Source organism: Chelonoidis abingdonii, chromosome 15, assembly GCF_003597395.2.
Source record: "Chelonoidis abingdonii isolate Lonesome George chromosome 15, CheloAbing_2.0, whole genome shotgun sequence".
Classification (NCBI taxonomy): domain Eukaryota; kingdom Metazoa; phylum Chordata; order Testudines; family Testudinidae; genus Chelonoidis; species Chelonoidis abingdonii.
The window spans coordinates 35,374,598-35,393,581 of record NC_133783.1 but is presented as its reverse complement, the minus strand read 5'-3'; the positions used below and the strand labels follow the sequence as shown (position 1 = coordinate 35,393,581).

Genomic DNA, 18,984 nt, shown 5'->3' with positions numbered 1-18,984 from the left:
ATTTATTGGACCAACTTCTTTAGGTGAAAGGTACAAGCTTCCAAGCTACACCGAGCTCTTCTTCAGGTCTGGAAAAGAGCATCAGCGTCCCAGCTAAAAACAAGGTGGGACAGATTTTTTTTAGCATAAGGGATATGCAGCTGTTGCAGGAGATCCTTTAAGATGAAGTGGGCAATTAACACCTCTGCAGTCATAAGACAAAGGGAGGGCTAGTGGGTTACAAATTGTTGTCATGAGTAAAATAAGTATCTCTACTGAGTCCATGATTTTTTTAATCTAGCCAAGTTATGAGTTCAAGCTCCCAGTCATGACATGACTAGGAGATATGTCAACTGTTTTCATCAGATACCAAGTCAAGTTGGTTTTAAATACATTAAGTTGTTTTTAGTCCGACAGCTGAGGACATAGTAATTATTTGTTCAGATATCTTCCATATTACAATGCAATACAAAAAAAGTACTCCAGTTGACTTTAAGAATAAATTAATGCATAGATAAATGTTGAATCAGTGAACAATAATTTTAGGGCTAAAAGTAAGGCTTAATTGTAAGGAAGACAAAATGTAGTACTCAACCTGCTTTTAGTTCCAAAGCTCAGCGAGGACGCGGAACCATCTCACTTACTTATTCATATTAACATGCAAGAATTAGAGTACTTGATGTCTGCCTGGTACTAAAATTGCAGCATAATGACCAAGTAGTGTAATTTATTCCTGCCAGTACTGTTCTTTGAAAGACATGGGAGCTCACATTCTCAGAATTCAAAAGCTGAGACAAAACTACATTCCTTTCTCTCTCTAAAACCACTCCTAGTAGGCAAGTTGTAAAAAGACAGAAAAACTGGGTGCTGATGTCACAACAGCTCTGGAACAAAGCGATACTAAAACTTGTTACAGAAGTTGTTAGTTATACTTTGTGTATTGCTATTGTAACAAAAAATACACAATGGGCCAAATTCTAGGCCCACTAAGGTCACTTTGCACATCTGGAATGGCAGGAGCACAGCGCTGTTAATATTTTAGCCCAAAGCATTTAGTTATTCTCCAGATTTTCCTAACAGGAGAAATGTGAGCCCCATACCTGTAAACAATTACCATCCACTCCCAATAAGTGTGCTAAAATTTTGATGTCTGTCCCTTTATATACATATGCACACTATATGCAAATTATATTAAGAATGTTAAAGTTACTAAGCACTCAGACATTAGGAAATGTCAACATTAGGCTCTGCGCAACCTTAATTTGGCATACTTGTGCACATGCATTATGATATAGTCTTTAATTACATGATCAACTACTATTTTTCCACACAACCACCACTTCATTCAGTACACGTGATGGTGTGTGCTCACTTGAGTAGCTATTCAGTATTTTGTTTTCTATATATGGCCCCATACCTTATTTACTGCATAATATTCAAACCTACTCTGAAAAGAGGATTATTTCCTCATGGGCTTTTCTATGATGCTCATCACTATAGTATCTGATTGTTGTGAAAATAAATGAATACACGAGAAGCATTCACAAAGTGAACGGTGGTATTATCCCCATTTTACAGATGGGGAACAGAGACAAAGAGGTTAAGGTCAAAAGGCTCAATAATTTTTGGTGCCCAATGTAGGACCTTACTTTTTAAAATTTTTATTATATAGCACTTATGTTCAAAGCACAGCTCCCCCGATTATAGTTCCCACTGTAAGTGCTCAGCACTTCTGTAACTCAGACTCCAGGTTATCAAGTCAGACACTCAGAAAATAGTGAACACACAATTAGTGACCACCTGTGAAATTCTGGTTTAAGTGACTTGCCCACACAGAGGAACTCTGTGGCAGAGGCAAGGATAGAATCCAGTTCTCCAGGACAGCACTCAACTGTCTAAACCATGAGACCATCTTTTCTCTTCTTGCAATCTTCTACTTCACAACTTCCAGCTTCTGCAACAAATGAAATGGTTCCTACAAACAACAGCCCCCTTTACTACACAACACTGATTATCCCTAGAGTACCATACCTCTAACCCACTGAATGAAAAGGGGGTCCTGCGGGGGAAAAAAGTATGTGGTCATGTAATTAAAGACTTATAATACATATGCATGCATCGGGGGGTAGAATTAAGGTTGCATAGGTAACCTTACTTCTGACATTTCCCAACTTTTAAGTGCTTGACTTTGCAACTTTATTCATGTTCTTTTAACGTAGTTTTTTGTGTAATATCCTAGGTTTTTAAGAATGCAAATTGGAAAAATATTCTATCGTGGCAGCATATTGGCACCTATATGGAGCCACAGCACAGAACTCTGCCTTTGAGTTAACAGACTGATAGCAGCAGTAGGTTGTCATCCTCAATATGGACCAGCCACTAGAGGGGAAGACACTTTGCCGGTGCGTTTCCAGATTTTTGCTGCCAGCAGAGGAATAACTGAAATCTTGAATTCAATTCCAGGTTCTGGAAGGAAGTGTGCTCTAGTAGACACAGACCAATCAGCCCCTGTTCCTTCCTCCTCCACCCAAAAAAAAAAAAAGAAAATACATTGATCCCTTCTGCTCCTGTCCCAGTCCTATCTCTCCCCAGCCAGCCTCCTCATCCTAGTCCCATTCTTCTCCAACATGCTCCCTAAGTACCAATTTTCCTTCCAACACAGCTCACAGTCCCAGAATCCCCACCCATTTCCTTGTGCAGCCAGTCCCAGACTCCAGGCCTCTCATCCAACCTCAGTCTTCCTCCTTCACTTGTTCTCATTTTCCATTGTGCCCATTTCCCCTTCCCATGCTCCTTGTCCCAGTCTACTCCCACAGTTGCTGTCAGCCTGGTTCTTGTCCCCACTGCAATCAAATCAGGCTGTTGCTCTTTCACACCACCTAGGCACCAGCAGAAATGCCAGGACTGGACAACGGGATGGATTACTTGATAAATTCTGCTCTTCTGTTAATTCCCTCTAAAGCATCTGGCACCGGCCATTATCTGAAGACAGGATACTGGGCTGAGTGGAATCTTCCAACTCTCAGTTCCTGTGCCTAGTACTGCAGCAACCTGCATGGAAATTCCTGCTCAGTCCCTGCACTCCAGGCTGTAACATACTCAGTGAAGACAAAAATCCTCAATTTTGTTGCTCAACTTCAAGTATCTATGCAACATGAATGAACAAAGGCTTAAAATTTGGCCAAATTCGGGTGGTTTTACACAAGAAGAGAAGAAGGCACAAATCTGACACAAAGATTGTGCCATGCCTCTGCCAAATTTCAAATCTCTGCTCCCTCATATAAAGGCACTAGAGCACAACTAAACTATTCCCCCCAAATGATGTTGTTGAAAGTTTCAGCAAAATGGTTCAGCCACTTCCAAGAACAGCCAGAAGCAGAATCCCAGTATGCAAAATTTCAGCAAAATAATAAGCAACTTAGAAGACAAGGTCTTATTATGGGAAATGTCAGACAACCTCAACAGCAGGCAGCACTACCAACTGCATCTATGTTAATAAAAAGATTCTGGTGTGTGATCTGTTTATATGATCTTTACTTTGAAGTTAGCAATAACCAATTCTAAAAAGTGTCTCCAAATGAACCAACTTTTTTTTTTAAAATCAATGAAATTTGGTAACTCTGTGGCTGCAACCCTTGCCAGCAGGTTTTCAGAAAGATATTTACAAATGCATTTTATGTACCTCTTCATACCTCTTAACAGGATCTTTCATCTGTAACACAAAGATGCACACTGAATGCTTTAACTCTGAAGAAGCTGATATTTTCCAGACTATCAGCCACACAATACTTATGAAAAATGTATACAGACAACGTGTGTGTATATAAATATAGTTCCCCCAAAAATCTGGACTGATACCATATTACAACAGTCAATCACTGCATCCATATAATTCTGGATGGTGCAGCAGAATGTGTCAAGGTACAATTAAATCCTCAAGAGTCTTTTGTAACTGGCTCATTAGTGGTTAGAGATATAAAATTGATAATTCATACTGAGTTTTATAAAGGATCAAAATTTAATGTCAATATTACAGGAATGAATTTCAGAAGCAACAGAATTTTAGATTTACAACAAACATCCATATACCCACTCAGTCTGCTTAAGAGTTGCTTTGCTGCAGCAGGGGGCTAAAATCGCCATTACCATGTATGCTCTCACTTAGCTGCACTGCAGCACAAGCCACACAGAAGTAGCCCAAGTAGTAGATTCTTCATAAATTAGTGTTAAAAAGCCAAGCAAGAGCCTCAGAACATTTCTTTTCTCCCCACTATATTAAAAGCTTTGCAAAATTAACAAGTTGTGTGACAAATTCATTATGAGGCTTAAATTTCATCAAGGAAAATATTTCAATGAAATATTTGATCTGAAATGCTGCTCCATATGTGAATGCAAATACACGTTTCAATCTAAATCCACTTATATACCCATTTATTACAGAGCTGAAGTAAAAACACCTCATGAATGATGGAAGTCATTAATTACAAAGTTTTCTACCACCAAATTGCTTAATTTTCATTTCCAGTAAAGACTGCTGCTTTGCTTCTATATAACAAAGCAACACACACTCTTAAGCACCTTCAAAACACATACCAACGCATTTTTTTCATACTTCCTCTCTCCCCCACCAATGTAGGTGTCGGCATTATTCATGCACAAAAAACACCTGCACTGTATACCAAAACAAACAAGCCAAAAAGTCACAATAAACAAAAAGTTTTAGCAGTCACTAGGAGCCACCGTGTGCTCAGCACTTTCTGGAGGAAAAACAAAAAAACAAACAAAAAGGGATGTTATTTTGGGACCTAAATATAAGTTTGGAGCTTAACTTTAGGCACCCATTTTTGAAAAATCTTGGCCAAAGAAAATATGTTAAGACAGTTATAAAACTATTTGCATCTAGCAACCTGTCGATGCTAAACTTTTTTGCAGGGATAGTTTAAGAGGAAATTTCTAAGTGTTTAAATGTTGAAAGCACATACTTTTCCTGATATAAAGTACCAATCCCTATTTAAACAATTCGAGACATTTTAAAACAGAAAACACTTATTACACCTTATGAAATAGAAGTTTAATCTAGTTTAATTTTGCTCCCACTGGGACTATGTTCACTGGACACAGGATCAGGCTCCATACTCGTGTCAGAGTGACATTCACCCTTCTACAGAGAACCAGCCCAGAGAACCTGTGTTCAATTTAAGACCTCGCAATGTTTTAAATATGCAGAACCTTTGTTGAGAGCATAGAGCTGAATTTCATCCATTTAAGATTTCCAGCAACATTTCAAAAGTGAGTCAGATATTTAGAGTACAATCCTGCAGTTCTTATGCAAGACTCCCAGTGACTCCCTAAGGACTGCAGGATACAGCCCTAAATGTAGTATCTCTGTGGGTCAGACTGTGATCCTGGCTGTGTGTCCACATAGGAAAGTAAGGGAGCATAAACTCTTTTATTCCCTTGCATGAGCCACTCCTATTTACCAGTGGCAACAGGAGGTAGAGCAGCCTCTGCAAGGCTGTTACTCCCCATACAGATGGGTGGGGTGGGGAGTGGCCAAAGTTTAGGCCTCCCCAAATACCAGACAGTGCAGTTGAGGAAGCAGAAAGGGAGAGTAATCTGCACTAGCTATAGGAACTGATTGTTTTCCCTGGAGCAAAGTCCTAGGACAGTGCAACTACATGCTGCCACTTACCTGGGATTTGTGATGGAGGTAGTACATACTGGGGCTAGAAAACATACATTTTTATAAACTCTCACAATCGTTCTGTAAACACAGTTATAGCAAATTTAATATTGATGAGAATCAATACAGATTAGGAATGTTCACCGTTCTTAAACACCATATACATTATGAATACATACTGTATCTTTCCAACTGATTCCATTCTCAAGCTCAATGTATTAACCACAATTGTAACATGTTTTATTAATTTATATGAAAAATACTTCACTAAGAAAGTAGACAAACTGCACAGAAATAGTACAAGTGTCATGTGCATAGCAATACAGCTTAAAGCATTCACATATGGCTTTGTTTAAATGAAACTATTGGGGAAATGGTCCTATTTGGACCTATGGTTATACAGTTGACATAAATGTAAACTGTTTCACATCTTTTAGGCACTTGCTAACAATAGTGTTCAATCCCTGAAAAAGCAAAATCAAAAACAATTCAAATTGAAAACAAAAACAAAAAAAACAAACCATGGGTAATAGCTGTGTGTAGTTGAAAAACCTTTAAATCAGTTTTAGTAGTGCATGCACAGAACTGAAAAGGGAAAGAAATTCTGTGCAAGATCTACAGCAAGTAACTGAGCAGTACAAAAATATTTACATGTTTAGGTTTTTAAATATGTACAGAACAAAAATCCTGGGAACTCATTCTATAGAATAATAAAAATATAGGACATGATAGTAATGAAAAATATATGCAGTTTTATGGTACTGTAATTGCAATTAGTTATACAACATCTAACCCACAAAGTTCTTTGTTGTATCTCAACATTTGATGCTATTATTTTGCATTATTTTAAAATTGTTTTGTATTTATCTACCATGCCTAAGTAACCTGTGTATCATAATTCAACTTGGTTCTTTTTAAAACGAGTACAGTAAGGTATTTATTTTTGCTTTCTTCGCTAATCAAGATTATACTAATGAATTCCAGTCTCGGGTAGCTTCCATCAAATGTCTCTGTCCATGCCCCACCCAATTATCTTGATTGTCAAATACCCTACCACAAAACCAGCAACTAAAGTTAGCTTTCAGGGTATTATCAGAGGTAGTTTTCACAATCTGATAATTGTTTTTGCTTGTTTTTTTCAGTGTTAATTTTAACACAAATCTTTCTTTTACAGGACTAACAGGTTTTATCATCCTGTGCCTCCTTTGAGAGAGATCCTCAGTAGCAATATCTAAAGTATTGCAGTATGCTGATTCCAGAAGAGCATCAATAGTTCTTTTTGACAATGAGACCTTAAGAACATGTCCTTTAAATTTAGTAATAGTTTTCATTACATTTACAACTTCTGGAACATCTGCATCAGGATGGTTCAGCACTACAACTGGCTGATTTCTCCGAGGACATTTTACAAGTTGTTTAGAATTAAAAGGAAGTAGTTTCAAAGTCCTCACAGTTTCCTTTGATGCCCTTGGTCTGTAAGGGCCACTTGATTTGCTAACAACTTCAGTTTGATTCTTTTCTTTGCACCTCCTGTGCAACATTATTTTCTTTCTAGGGGGTTCTTGGAAATCATCCTTAGTTTTTCGTTTGGAATTCTTGTTTCTTTGTGAAACCACAGCTTCAGAACTTTTATGACCAGTTTGTTTCAAGCAAGGTTTGACTTTTGAAAGTTTGTTTCTGGTGTTCCACGTGGACCTTTGGCTACCATAACTATTCCCTTTGTTAGCAATTACTGCTTGTGTAGAATTAACTGAACACTTTTGTGACCATGCCCCTGTAGGCTTGGTGGAACATACAGGTTCTACAGGAAGTACACAATTAGAGCTTGCCAAAGAGGGATTTGCTGGCATCAATCTACCTGGTAAGAATAAGGCATCACTAGAAGTAATAATAGTCTGTTTCTGCCCTATAGCAGGACTTTTAAAGGACTGCATTTTATCCAATTGTAGTGAGGGCACTGAGTTGCTAACTGATTGTTTTAGATCAGTAGTTGCATCAGAAGTAGAGGTCTTAATTTTCAGCAAAAGCTTTTGTTGCATGGCTCCAGTTTTCTTTGGTTGACAATTTTGATTATAAGCATTTTCTTGAACATTATGTTTCTGTACCACAGGCTTGTTTGGTGTCATACATTTCAGAAAAACTGCCTGTCGTCCATCAGGCAAAAGCGCATAAACAGGCTGCTTCTGTGGAATCTCCTGTTGTTTTACTGACTCCAAGGAACCACACACAGTGCCGTGATGTTCTGGTAAAAAATTTTCAGAAGAAATTCCTTTCATAGAAGAATCAACTGAATTTGTAATTACAAGAGGCGCTTTGAATGGCACGCTATTTGACAAATCACTTACCGCCCCATCAGACACAATGCTAACACCAGAGGAATTATTTACACTTCTAACACTGTCATTTTTCAACTCGGTCTTTGAAGTTGGTACTGTTATTTTACGATACTCTTTAGATGTAACTCTCCCTAAAATCTGAGAGCTATCACCAGTGACATTTGCAACTGTGCCAAGTGTCCCACTACTAAATGTCAATATCATTCCAGGTCTTTTATTTAAAAGGAAGGATGCCGGTATGCTTTTAGTCAAATGAACCTCTGATGAACTTGCTGACGGGAGAGGTTTTCCTGAAACAACTTGTAAGCTTGGTTGGTTAGCAAGATGCAAAGGTACAAGAAACCCTGGTGGAGGTGTCTGAACTAAAAGTGTTTTCTTCTGTTCTGGAAGAACTGGTGAGAAGCTGCTAGGATTCTGGGTTGCAGATCGCATCCTATCTTTTACCAACTGTTGTGTTATGATTGCATCTGTATGAGTTTTAAGCAATGTACCAACACCCGCAGTTCTAGATAACTTATCCGTTTCTTCTGCATCATGTGATGTCACTGGTGCCTGTCTTTCTTTCCCAAAACATATACCTTCATTTATTGTGCTACATTTCACGTTCAACTCTCTCTTAGACATATGAACACCTACATTAGAAGAACTGGCTAAACCACGTGCAGTGGAGTCTTTTAAGTGTGTAAAAGTTTTACTGTCTGTCTGATGACATGAAAATGACTGATCACAATGAAGTTTTACACAGGTATTTAACTTATTGTGAGATTCTTGCGGAGTAGTTGATTTTACTTTCAGCACATCTTGAAGTAATTGGTTTACTTCAGGTGACAAATAATTGGATGCCTGTTTACTATGTAACGAGAAAACTGATGTGATTTTAGGCATAAGGGATGAATTAGCACAATCTGAAATATTTTCTGCTTTAGATTTCTCAGCTACATTTTCAAACACTTGGTTTATATTAGTGTCCAAATACTGTTTGCTACCACCATGCCATTTTTCCATAAAACACTGTCTGTCAATAATACATTTAGATTGGTTTCTTGAAGAGACAGAATTATTCTTAGTGTTTACATGTCCATAAACTGAATTAATATTTAACTGGGATGATACACATTTTTCAGGATTTAAACCTCTCACTGACTGTGAAAATGAGGCTGTAGAGTCACTTCTCAAGCTGTTTTGAGGAAGTAACATTTTGCTGGACATAAAGTCTTTAGGTTTGTCATCTGTTGGCATCCAAATGCCACATGGATTATCTGAAGAGTCTATTTTAGAGTAATTATGAAAAGGCAGTAGTCCCTGGTTAGATGAATCAACTGATGGATAGTAGAGATGATTAGGTCCACCATTATTGCTCACTCCACCATTTTGTATTTTAGGGAAGGGCATTTTCATAGGGTCATAATGAAGTGTATTTGTAACTGTGGGAGATAATACCTGAGGACGACTGTGAGCAATACAACTTTCCCATGAGAGAACATTACCCCTAGTTCCAACCTTTGTCACCAAGTCACATGGAGGTGCAGTTGATCCAGGCTTCATTGGCAAATGAGTTGCATTCTTTCCTATAACTACAGTGGGAGATTCTATAGTCTGAGAAATAGTCTTACCACGTGATAAAGCATTATTTTGTTTTTCTGCTTTTGTTTTTCCTGAAGGAGTAGAAAATGAAAATGGAGTGGAGGTTAATGAGTGAAGAGAATTATTCTTCAGAGTTTGCTGATTAGTTACATGTGATGTAGCACTTGAAGATAAGCCAAAAGTATCAGCAGTTTGTAGCAAAGAATCAGCTGAGACATCTTTAACACCATCAGATTTTTGTCCCGAAAAATACACATTCTGTTTATTTGTAGGCAACAATTTTATTACAATATGCTGTTTTCCATCCACCATCTTAAATCCCATAAATTTAGCACTGTAGTTTGCTGGAACAGATATTTTATTATTTTTCACCATCAGAACTGTAGGTCCATGAACAGCATTTTTCATTAATCCCAAACCAAAACTTGACCCATCTTCTGCTTTATTGTATTGCATGGTAGTAGGCGACACTGTTCCACCTTGGAGATTATGCTTTTCGTTATGTATAATTTGATCTTTTTCTTCATTCATATGCAGCTCCTTTATAGACTGGTTTAGCTCCTCAGATCTGGGTTGAATTTTATTCAAATTCCTAAGCACTTGTGCATTTTGCTCTTCAGTTTTGTCATTTCCATTGTTAATTCTTTTCCGTCTCCAAAGTGCTTTCCTCGATGCTCCTGTTTTGTACCTTCTCAAAATAAGCTTGAGCCCTGCTGGAGTCTTTACTATTCTTTTTTCACATTTATCCTTCTCCAGTTTATCTTTTGCATATAAGTGATCTCTATGCAAAGCTATTACATGCTTTAAAAGGTAATCCTTCCGTGGTGCACTATAGTTGCAATACTGACAACTGAAAGGAAATGCACCAGTGTGAACCAGAAGATGCTCCTGAAACTCCCCTTTTGTAAAGCTGACATGATGGCATTTACCACATTTATACTGGATTTCGTTATGTCTATGAATGTGCTGAACAAATGTGCCCACATCTCGGGTAGAAAACCCACACTTTTCACATTGAAAATGCCCATCTATACAATGCTTTGATGTGAAGTGTTTTGTCAAGTCCAACAGAGTATATATATGCTCATCATTACAAATCTCACATTTTACTAAAGTGCTGCGATGGATGCGGCGATGTTGTTTAAACAACTGGAAGTCATTGGCTGAAAAATTGCACATTTCACAAGGATATGAAGGCAACTCTCCATAGTGTAACAGCTGAAAGTGTTTCTGTAGATCATTTGGGCTATATCTAATTTTGTCTCTACATTTTGTACAGGTGAAATTCAGTATCTTTGCTGAAGTTTTCAAACCTTCTTCTTCAAACTGCACTTCTGGTTTGCTTTGCAAACTGTAGCTCTCTGAACAATTTAGATGACTTCCATTTACTTTCTCTTGACTTAAAGATTTTCTTGCAGTTTGCTCTTTACACTGAAATAATTTTCTGAATCTATCAACTTCATTTTTCAATACCACTTCATTTGGAATGTTCACTTTGGGCAAATCAATTTTCACATTTTTCAGTCCATAAGAAAGACTGACATCTAAAATCAGTGGTGGAAGCATTACACTTCTAGTATCATTCACCAATGCTTTTTCCACAGCATTATCTGGAATACAAACACAAAGTTTCTTTGCAGCAGCATCTTGTAATAAAGTGGTCGGCTTTTTATCACAAAAAGTTTGTTCCTTTTCAGATGGCATGGTTTTAAAAATATTCTTTATTTTGTTTCAGGGAGATCTTGTGAGTTTTTGTAATTTTTCCAGCAGACAAACCTGTTATGCAGAAATATCTTCAGAGTTCCATGACTTTCTCCATTTTAATTTCCCTGAAATTAAAAATAGCACAGTGAATGCTACTTTTTAAAAGCTGATTCAATTGTAACATACTCCTTACGAAATTATTTAAAGTATAGTTTATGAGCCAGCATTTTAAATATATTTTTAAACTGTTTACTACTTTTATATATTTGCATTGCTGTGGCAGCCAGGAGGAACAGCACCAAGCCAAAAAACAAAGTCTCCCTCCAACAATTAACTTAACTTTATTTTTATGAAACTTTTTTGGATCATTTGGGCATTATATTTTCAAAAATATATAAAAATATTTTTAAAATTGTACGTGCTATACCTATTGACAAAAGAAAAAAAATACACTAACAGTTCATAGCTACATCTTTATGGTTTTTGTTTTCTTCACAACATAGCTTTTTGTAAACAGAAGTCTTCAATATATGTTCATATTGTGTAAGCATCAGAACTTCTGAGTGCCTTTTTTATTAAGTCAGATTTTATTATTTACTCAGGAACAGATAAACTCTGGATTCAATCCATATAAAAATAATTAACTTTACTATGACATGGGTCATGAAAAGGCATCTACTGTATTATGAATGAATTCCTAAAGAATGCAGTGAAATTTGACTTCATTAAAATATAAAAATGCCCCTACTTTTGCTAAGTTTTCACTACTCATACTAGTAGCTAAACATTGTGTAACAGAAACCAGTATCATCTAATCTTGGGGAATAGCCAGATTTAAGTTTTACTTTACAAATGATGTGGACAAAAAATCTGTATCAATATAAAGCAGCACAAGAGGCTTCACTGGCATAAGGTCTGGAAGCTCAAGTCCACGTTTGGAAATAAGGTTCCCACATGGCAACATAGTATCAGGTCCAATAGATTGCCACAGGAAATCATTTTCACTCCTTAAAGGTAAACTGTAAAACAAAACAAAAAAGGAGGTTGTCCTTCCCTGCTTCTTCAAAATCTATAAAATTCTCCTTCCTGCTTACTTTTTTTAACATTGGAAAAAATGATGATATCTTCACGTCCCTCTTTTCTGGAGTGCTTTAGCAAAATTTTTGGAGATGTTGCTTGAGTAGTAGAGTCACAAGATACTGTGACATGAGCAGCAGCCTCCACACACACGCATAACTACGCAAGGTGATGAGGCTACTGAATCATAGATCATTTTATTGGTTAACATACAAACTGTAAGAATGAGTTTTTTCATCCCCTCTTGGTTAGGGGTATGCAAAAGCTACAGTATAGGTAACAAGCTCTGACAACAGCACAACTGAGGTTCTCCAAATATTTTATCATAGTCCTCTACCAAGAGAAGACCCAATATTAAACACATTAAAATCAAGCATCAAGATAGAAGCTGAAGAAAATTCCAAGGCTCTATTTACACATCAGAGGAGCAAGAAAGGCAAAAAAAAACATTTTTACACATTCTTTATTGCACACCTTTAAAAAATATTAGGATTCCTAAACAAGTCTTCCAAATAATAAAGAGCAAAACATTTTCCAGTATTTTATACAACTTTTCAATAGTAATATATGTTATTATAGTATAGTAATAGCAATATTTTAGACTGAATTAAAATTCAACTAACAGTGTTCCTCAGTTAAGTGAATCACAGAGTTTTAAATTACACATTTGGTGTTCTTAAAACCAATAAAAATACCCAACACACACACTTAGAAGTCTTTGGTAACCAAGACCAATGACCTAGCATACAGAAAAGAGGAATTTTATTTTTAGATAAGCTATTGTACATTTCCTGTTTATACTCACAAATGTGAGATTAGTCCATCTGATATTACTCTATTTTGTGCCATCACAGAGGCACTGCATATACACTTCATTGTCACTAAAATAAAAATATACTAATGTTTCCTCTTGTCAACACTAAGATCCACTGATGTATTGCTATATAAGTAGAGAAAATAATCTAGCTCCCAAACAAAGCATGGATGACAAAGTATGGCTCAGAATTCTTCACTGTAGCTGGATATTATTAATAGACAAGATGCAACCCATTCAAATTATTATGTCCCAGCATGCCATGCTCCATCCTAATGCTAGTAGCCAGCTGCTCAGATGATGATGGAGCATTATATTGAACACTGAGACCAGTAATAACTACAGACTGCATTTTGCATTAAAAATGAAGGCAGTATGCTGTATTTTATGCAAAGGTGAACTTCAGGTTCCTATTATGGCACCAGTGTGGTCCTGAGTTGGGCAACCTTTCATTATCTGGATAAAACACAGATGCTCTTGGCAAAGTGTTTGCCAGATATATCCAACCAAGTTAAATTCCACTTAACTTGTAACTTGTGTGGTTAATTAGTTTAACATTCATATGCTAATATAAAACTGCCTCACTGTATAATAGGAATTTTTTTCTAAAGTGTAGCTCCCCACACAACAAAATTCTTAACTAGTAAACTTAAAAATTTCACTGGGCTTCTATTTTGTGTCTTTTAGCTAGCCACACATTGAACTTACTCAGTAGGGAAAGATCAGATTTCAAATCTTCATTTGCCTTTTCAACATTTTTCTTCCACAAGAATGAAAGGCATAAAAATACAACGATCAGAAAAGGCCACAGTCAGGAGAAATACTTAAGAGAAGGATCTGGAAATAAAAGGACAGAGATTTAAAAAGCTGTAAATATAAGAATTTCAAAAACAAGCATAAATTCTTCACAATCTAACATTTTCTGTGTTTTTAGCCAAATGAAGGATGGGACAAACTCTTATATAATAAATATAGTTCTGTCAAGAAGAATGGAGTAATTTGACATATGATCTATAAATCTATGAGTGGAATTAACATAGTTGGGAGAGTACATTTTTGTTTTTTGATTGCCATCGATTTCTTGGGTACTTCTAAGGTGCCTATAACTTTGGTAACCAAGTAGCTGGACATGATAGTTGTCAACAAACCATAGAAAGAGAACACTACGTGGCACCACAGGGCTTATATACATTTACAACAATGCAGCTGCAGCACTTTGTGAAGATGCTACCTAGGCCAACAGGAGAGCTTCCACCTTCCCAAGAAGGAAGAAGCCCTCCCATCAACATAGCACTCTCTACATCAGGAGTTCAGTCAGTATAACTCCGCTATTACACCAACGTAAGTTTGTAGTGTAGACCAGGGCTCAGTCCACTGATTTTTGAAACTGCACCAACCCACCACAAAGTTTAACTTTGGCGAAGCCATACAACTATTTCTGGAGGATTTTGAAAAAATGCTTTTTAAAAAGAAAAAGGGGGACATGAAAGGAAAAGGAATTAGTCTACCCACCACCATTTGAAAATAAAACTGGATTTACATGTCTTATATTTGATATCATGAGTAAGGATCCAATCTTGAAAACATTATGGATATGCTTAACTTTACTCAGATAAGTAAGCAGTTTCTAGATTTTTCTAGGCCCCAATCTTGTTTTGAAGGACTTCCAGTTTGCCAATATGTTGTTAAAACATGATGTAGGTGAAAACAAAAGCAAGCCATTGAATACAAAGAAGAAATGACCCAGTTTAATCTGATGATAATCAAGTATTCTTATTTTTAACATAAAAAACAACCAACATTAGTCCTTTGTACACAAATTTAACTCCATGTCAACTATTATACATTTTCATCAAATAGTAAGGAAAAAAATTAAATTTGAAATATAATAAGGTTACAGTCAATTAATATTGTCAAAGTCTTGCATAAATTTTGTTTCCACTATCTTAAATTTTCTAGTTTAAAAATAACTTTCACATTTTTGGTCAAATCTGCAAACTTTCACTTATTTAAGCAGACCTTTGACTTCAACAGGAATATGCACATGTTTAAGGGCTTACAGAAATAGGGTCTGATGTTAAAGTATATTTGAGCTCTCATATCTTTATTTTATGAAAACAAAGTGAAACTTGTTAAATTTCAACAAAAATCTGAGCCTAAATTACGATGGACATTAACTGAGAAAGGTTTATTGTTTATAAAAGCATCTTATGTTAGAAATACAGTGCTATGCAATCACCATAAAATACCTACAATTACTTTCTTGAGCTACATTTCTAACAGTCTATAAAAAGCTTCATTAAATATATTATTAGCACAGCACAGGGTACACATTTTAGACACTCTAAGCACCACAATTAAGTAGCTCTTTCTAAAGGCTACCAGTTGACTACTCTACTCATGATAAGACATAAAACCATTGTGAACAGTTTTCTAGTCTTGGGTATAAGCTCTCAGGAAAAAAATGTAATGTGTGTGAGTGCATATACATATATGGTAGACAAACAGGGCTGAAATACAAACCCCAAGGTGTAAAAACGTGTGTTTAGCTACCTTTATGAACACTTCTGAAGTGGTACACTTTAAACTATTCCCAGCCATTACTACAAGACACTCTAAGCAAAAGTGGGCTGGGCTGGGCTGGGGGGGGCCCTTTCTGAGGCACTGAGACGAGAATCCCTCCTTGTAGACTTACTCAAGCTTTTCAGGCAACTCAGGCTCTGGTGAGACCCAGGGCACCTAATGGGCAGTGAGTGGTCTCCCCCCGCAGCCAGTCACCTCTCCTCAGCCTGATCCCCATCAGGCTAGGCAGTGCTGGGCAGCCCCCCACACCTGGCTGCCCCGTTTCGGCGCCCCAGGGAGCGGGGACTCCCGGGGACGCTGAACTCCTGCTGCTGGCCACGGAGATGGCAGAGTCGCCAGGCGGGGACTCTACTGGCCCCTCAGCCAGGCGGAAGGATACACGGGCACAGACCATGGGCCCCTGCCATGCGGCCAAAGGAAACACTTAGTGCCCGCGGAAGGGTGCTCATCCGCCTTCCTTCTTGCTCCCCCCTCGCCTCCCGCCACCCACCCGGAGCTTGGGGCCACCCCACAAACTTTCATGGCGGGAGGCGCACGGAACTATTTGATGGCTCAGCCCTACAGCAGGACGGCTTCCTGCCCCGCCAGGGAGTCGCTCCTGCTTTCCGCAACCCCCTCCCGTGCACGGGGTCGCAGCCCCGTCCCTGGGGGCCGCACAAGAACCCGTTCGCCCGCTGGGGACCGTGCCCTGCGCCCACTTACCTTGCCCGTCTCCATAGTCCTGCGAGTCACAATTGGCGGCCATAACAGTTTCCATCCGGGGACTGTGGGGCTGCCGAACTGAGCCCAGCCCAGCAATGGGGGGTGGGGGTGGCGGCGGAGGGATATGCGCTTCACCTGGGACAGACGGACGGAGGCCGAAGAGGCTCAAGGAGGGGGGTGCGTTCTGATGACCCTCCAGGCCCCCAGTTGGGGGGAGTGGCAGGCCCGCTGGATGCCCGCCGTGCCCCTGTGCTGGCAGCTCTATGTTGACTGAAACAGCTGCAAGGCTGAGATCCTGCTATATATGAGGCAGCAGCATTGACAGCCCCATACAGCCTCCCTCCTCCTCCTCCTCTTAGGGAGACAGATAGCAAGTGTGAAAAATCAAGGCACTTTTTGGAGTGGGGTATAGTTGCATATATAAGACAAAGCACCTAATATTGGGATGTCTGGTCACCTTATTATCCTTGTCTATGACTGGAGGGGCTGAGATGGGGGGGCACAGGAACATAATACATGACCCCCAGTTGCAGGGCACGAACCTCCCACACATCCTCCTCTGCCAGCCAAGTACATACCCCTCACCCTACACACAGACACACACAACCCCTTCAGAGCCTCAGACCTCAACCTTTTGAAATGGGGCCCTAACCCTGATGGATTATATGCGCACTAACCCCTGATCTACCCACAGCCCTTATCCAAACTAAGGTCACCTTCCTTCCCCTCCCCACAATACATGCCAACCAATTCTGTTTTTAGCAACAGTTTGCCATCCACTAAAATGGACCTTTTCTGTGGCCAGTGTACTTCAGTGGAGTAAAAAGTTGTATCTCTATTTTTCTCACCAAATATTGCTATTTATTTAACAAGTTTATAATACTTTCACAGAAACACACATGCACCCCATTTCATTGAGATTCATTGAACAATGACAGGGTACTCATCATCATGCAGACATAGACGAAGATATGGTTTCTGCTTCAAGGAGCCCAGTGCAGATACAGACTATGCAGCTCACACGCATTAGCACATTAGAAATACCTGGCATAGATAAGATATTTTTACACACTCAAGGTAATGTAGCAACCAAAGCTGAAAGGTTCTGTGGAAGAAATGTTTCTTCAGAGAGAAGTTGTTTAGTTCACTAGAAAAGGGAGACTGTTCCAGGTATAAGGGTTAAACTACAGTTGCCATTTTCATAACAATTATTGTTAGTAGAGTGTTGTGTTTGTGGTTTATATGTTGTGTTTATATGTCTTTTACAAGACATATAAAAAGGCAAGATCCCTATCTGAAGAATTTGCAATCTCTGACACATACAATACAATAAATTCAAATGCAAGAAGGCAAAGAGGTGTGATCAATGACAAGATCAATATAGGAAAGATTAGCGGAAGAAGTGAAATTTGAAGGAAGAAAGGGCATGGGAAAAGGGATGCTGTTCCAAACAGAGGAGGCCATGAAAGAGGGTGCAAAGGCAAGAGGAAGGAGTGAAAAGGACTGATGGTGTCCAGTTGCCTTCGGTGAGAACAGAATTGGACCCAAAGGGAGCAATTCAATTAAAAATATGACTACACTAGAATCAGTACAGTGGCACAGCTTTTGTAGTGTAGACGCTTTCTACATTGATAGAAGGTGTATTTCCATCTATGTAGGTCAGTGGTTCTCAAACTTTTTTTTCGTGGACTACTTAAAAATTGCTAATGATCTTTCCAAATGTTGTTTGTACCATTAGCTAACTATTGTAAAGCGCTTTGGATAAAAGCACTATATAAAAAAAACCTTAATAATTAACTTTTTTTGTTCTACAAATAAAAGCATACAACTCATATTTTAATATCAGTAGTCTTACCTTTCTAATGCAATGGATGTGCCCTCTGTCTCCTGCTGCGGCAGCCCCTGAGCTAGGGCTGGGAAGGAAGGATGTCTCTCCCCAGCAGCCACAGCCCAGGAGTTGGGGAAAGTTGCCTCTTTCTCTAGCCACCACAGCCCTGCACATCTTAAATTCCACCCGCCCCCTCTTCTGACCTCACTCCCTCCTCCCACCTATCTCCTATTCCCCCCAAGGCTACCACCTCACTTACATGTACATCTTCTCCTGCATGGCTTCATTAATTAGGTGGATGGCCCTTTGTTCTCTCATGTGCGGCTGCCCAGGCATGCACCTTAGAGGGAACTATCTCCGGACCACCTGAATGGAGCTCATGGACCACTGGTGGTCCACGGGCCACAGTTTGAGAACATCTGATGTAGGTAATCCACCCTTCTGAGAAAGCAAATTTTTCACAGCCCTGAGCGATATAGCTAGGTCAATCTAATTTTTAGTGTAGGCCAGGCCTAAGTGCTCCATGCCTGTTAAGTCTCACTAATTGAAAGGAGGAAGACTTCCTCTGAGGATTGAATTTAAGTCATTGTTTAAAGTTTCTCCCTTTGGAGATGAAGGATTATATTGTGTGTGGTTCATGTGTTAAAAGGAGCCATAACAAATTTCCATAATTTTTTATATTTCCCTCATTCAG

At 38.6% G+C, this 18,984-nt stretch overlaps 1 protein-coding gene across 2 annotated transcripts; it reads right to left on the bottom strand.

The window, feature by feature from the left end:
- Window positions 1-3,974: 3,974 nt before the first annotated feature.
- ZNF518A (zinc finger protein 518A) lies at window positions 3,975-16,692 on the bottom strand. Of its 2 annotated transcripts, none has more exons than XM_032770256.2 (3): window positions 16,463-16,692; window positions 13,886-14,014; window positions 3,975-11,411 (listed from the first exon to the last, which is right to left on the bottom strand). In XM_032770256.2, the coding sequence occupies exon 3, from the start codon at window positions 11,284-11,286 to the stop codon at window positions 6,628-6,630; it is 4,659 nt and encodes a 1,552-aa protein (XP_032626147.1). In that variant the 5' UTR covers window positions 11,287-11,411; window positions 13,886-14,014; window positions 16,463-16,692; the 3' UTR covers window positions 3,975-6,627. The 2 variants fall into 2 exon arrangements, with proteins under 2 accessions (XP_032626147.1, XP_074928812.1); XM_075072711.1 differs by lacking the exon at window positions 16,463-16,692 and adding an exon at window positions 15,873-16,197.
- Between the last annotated feature and the right edge of the window lie 2,292 nt (window positions 16,693-18,984).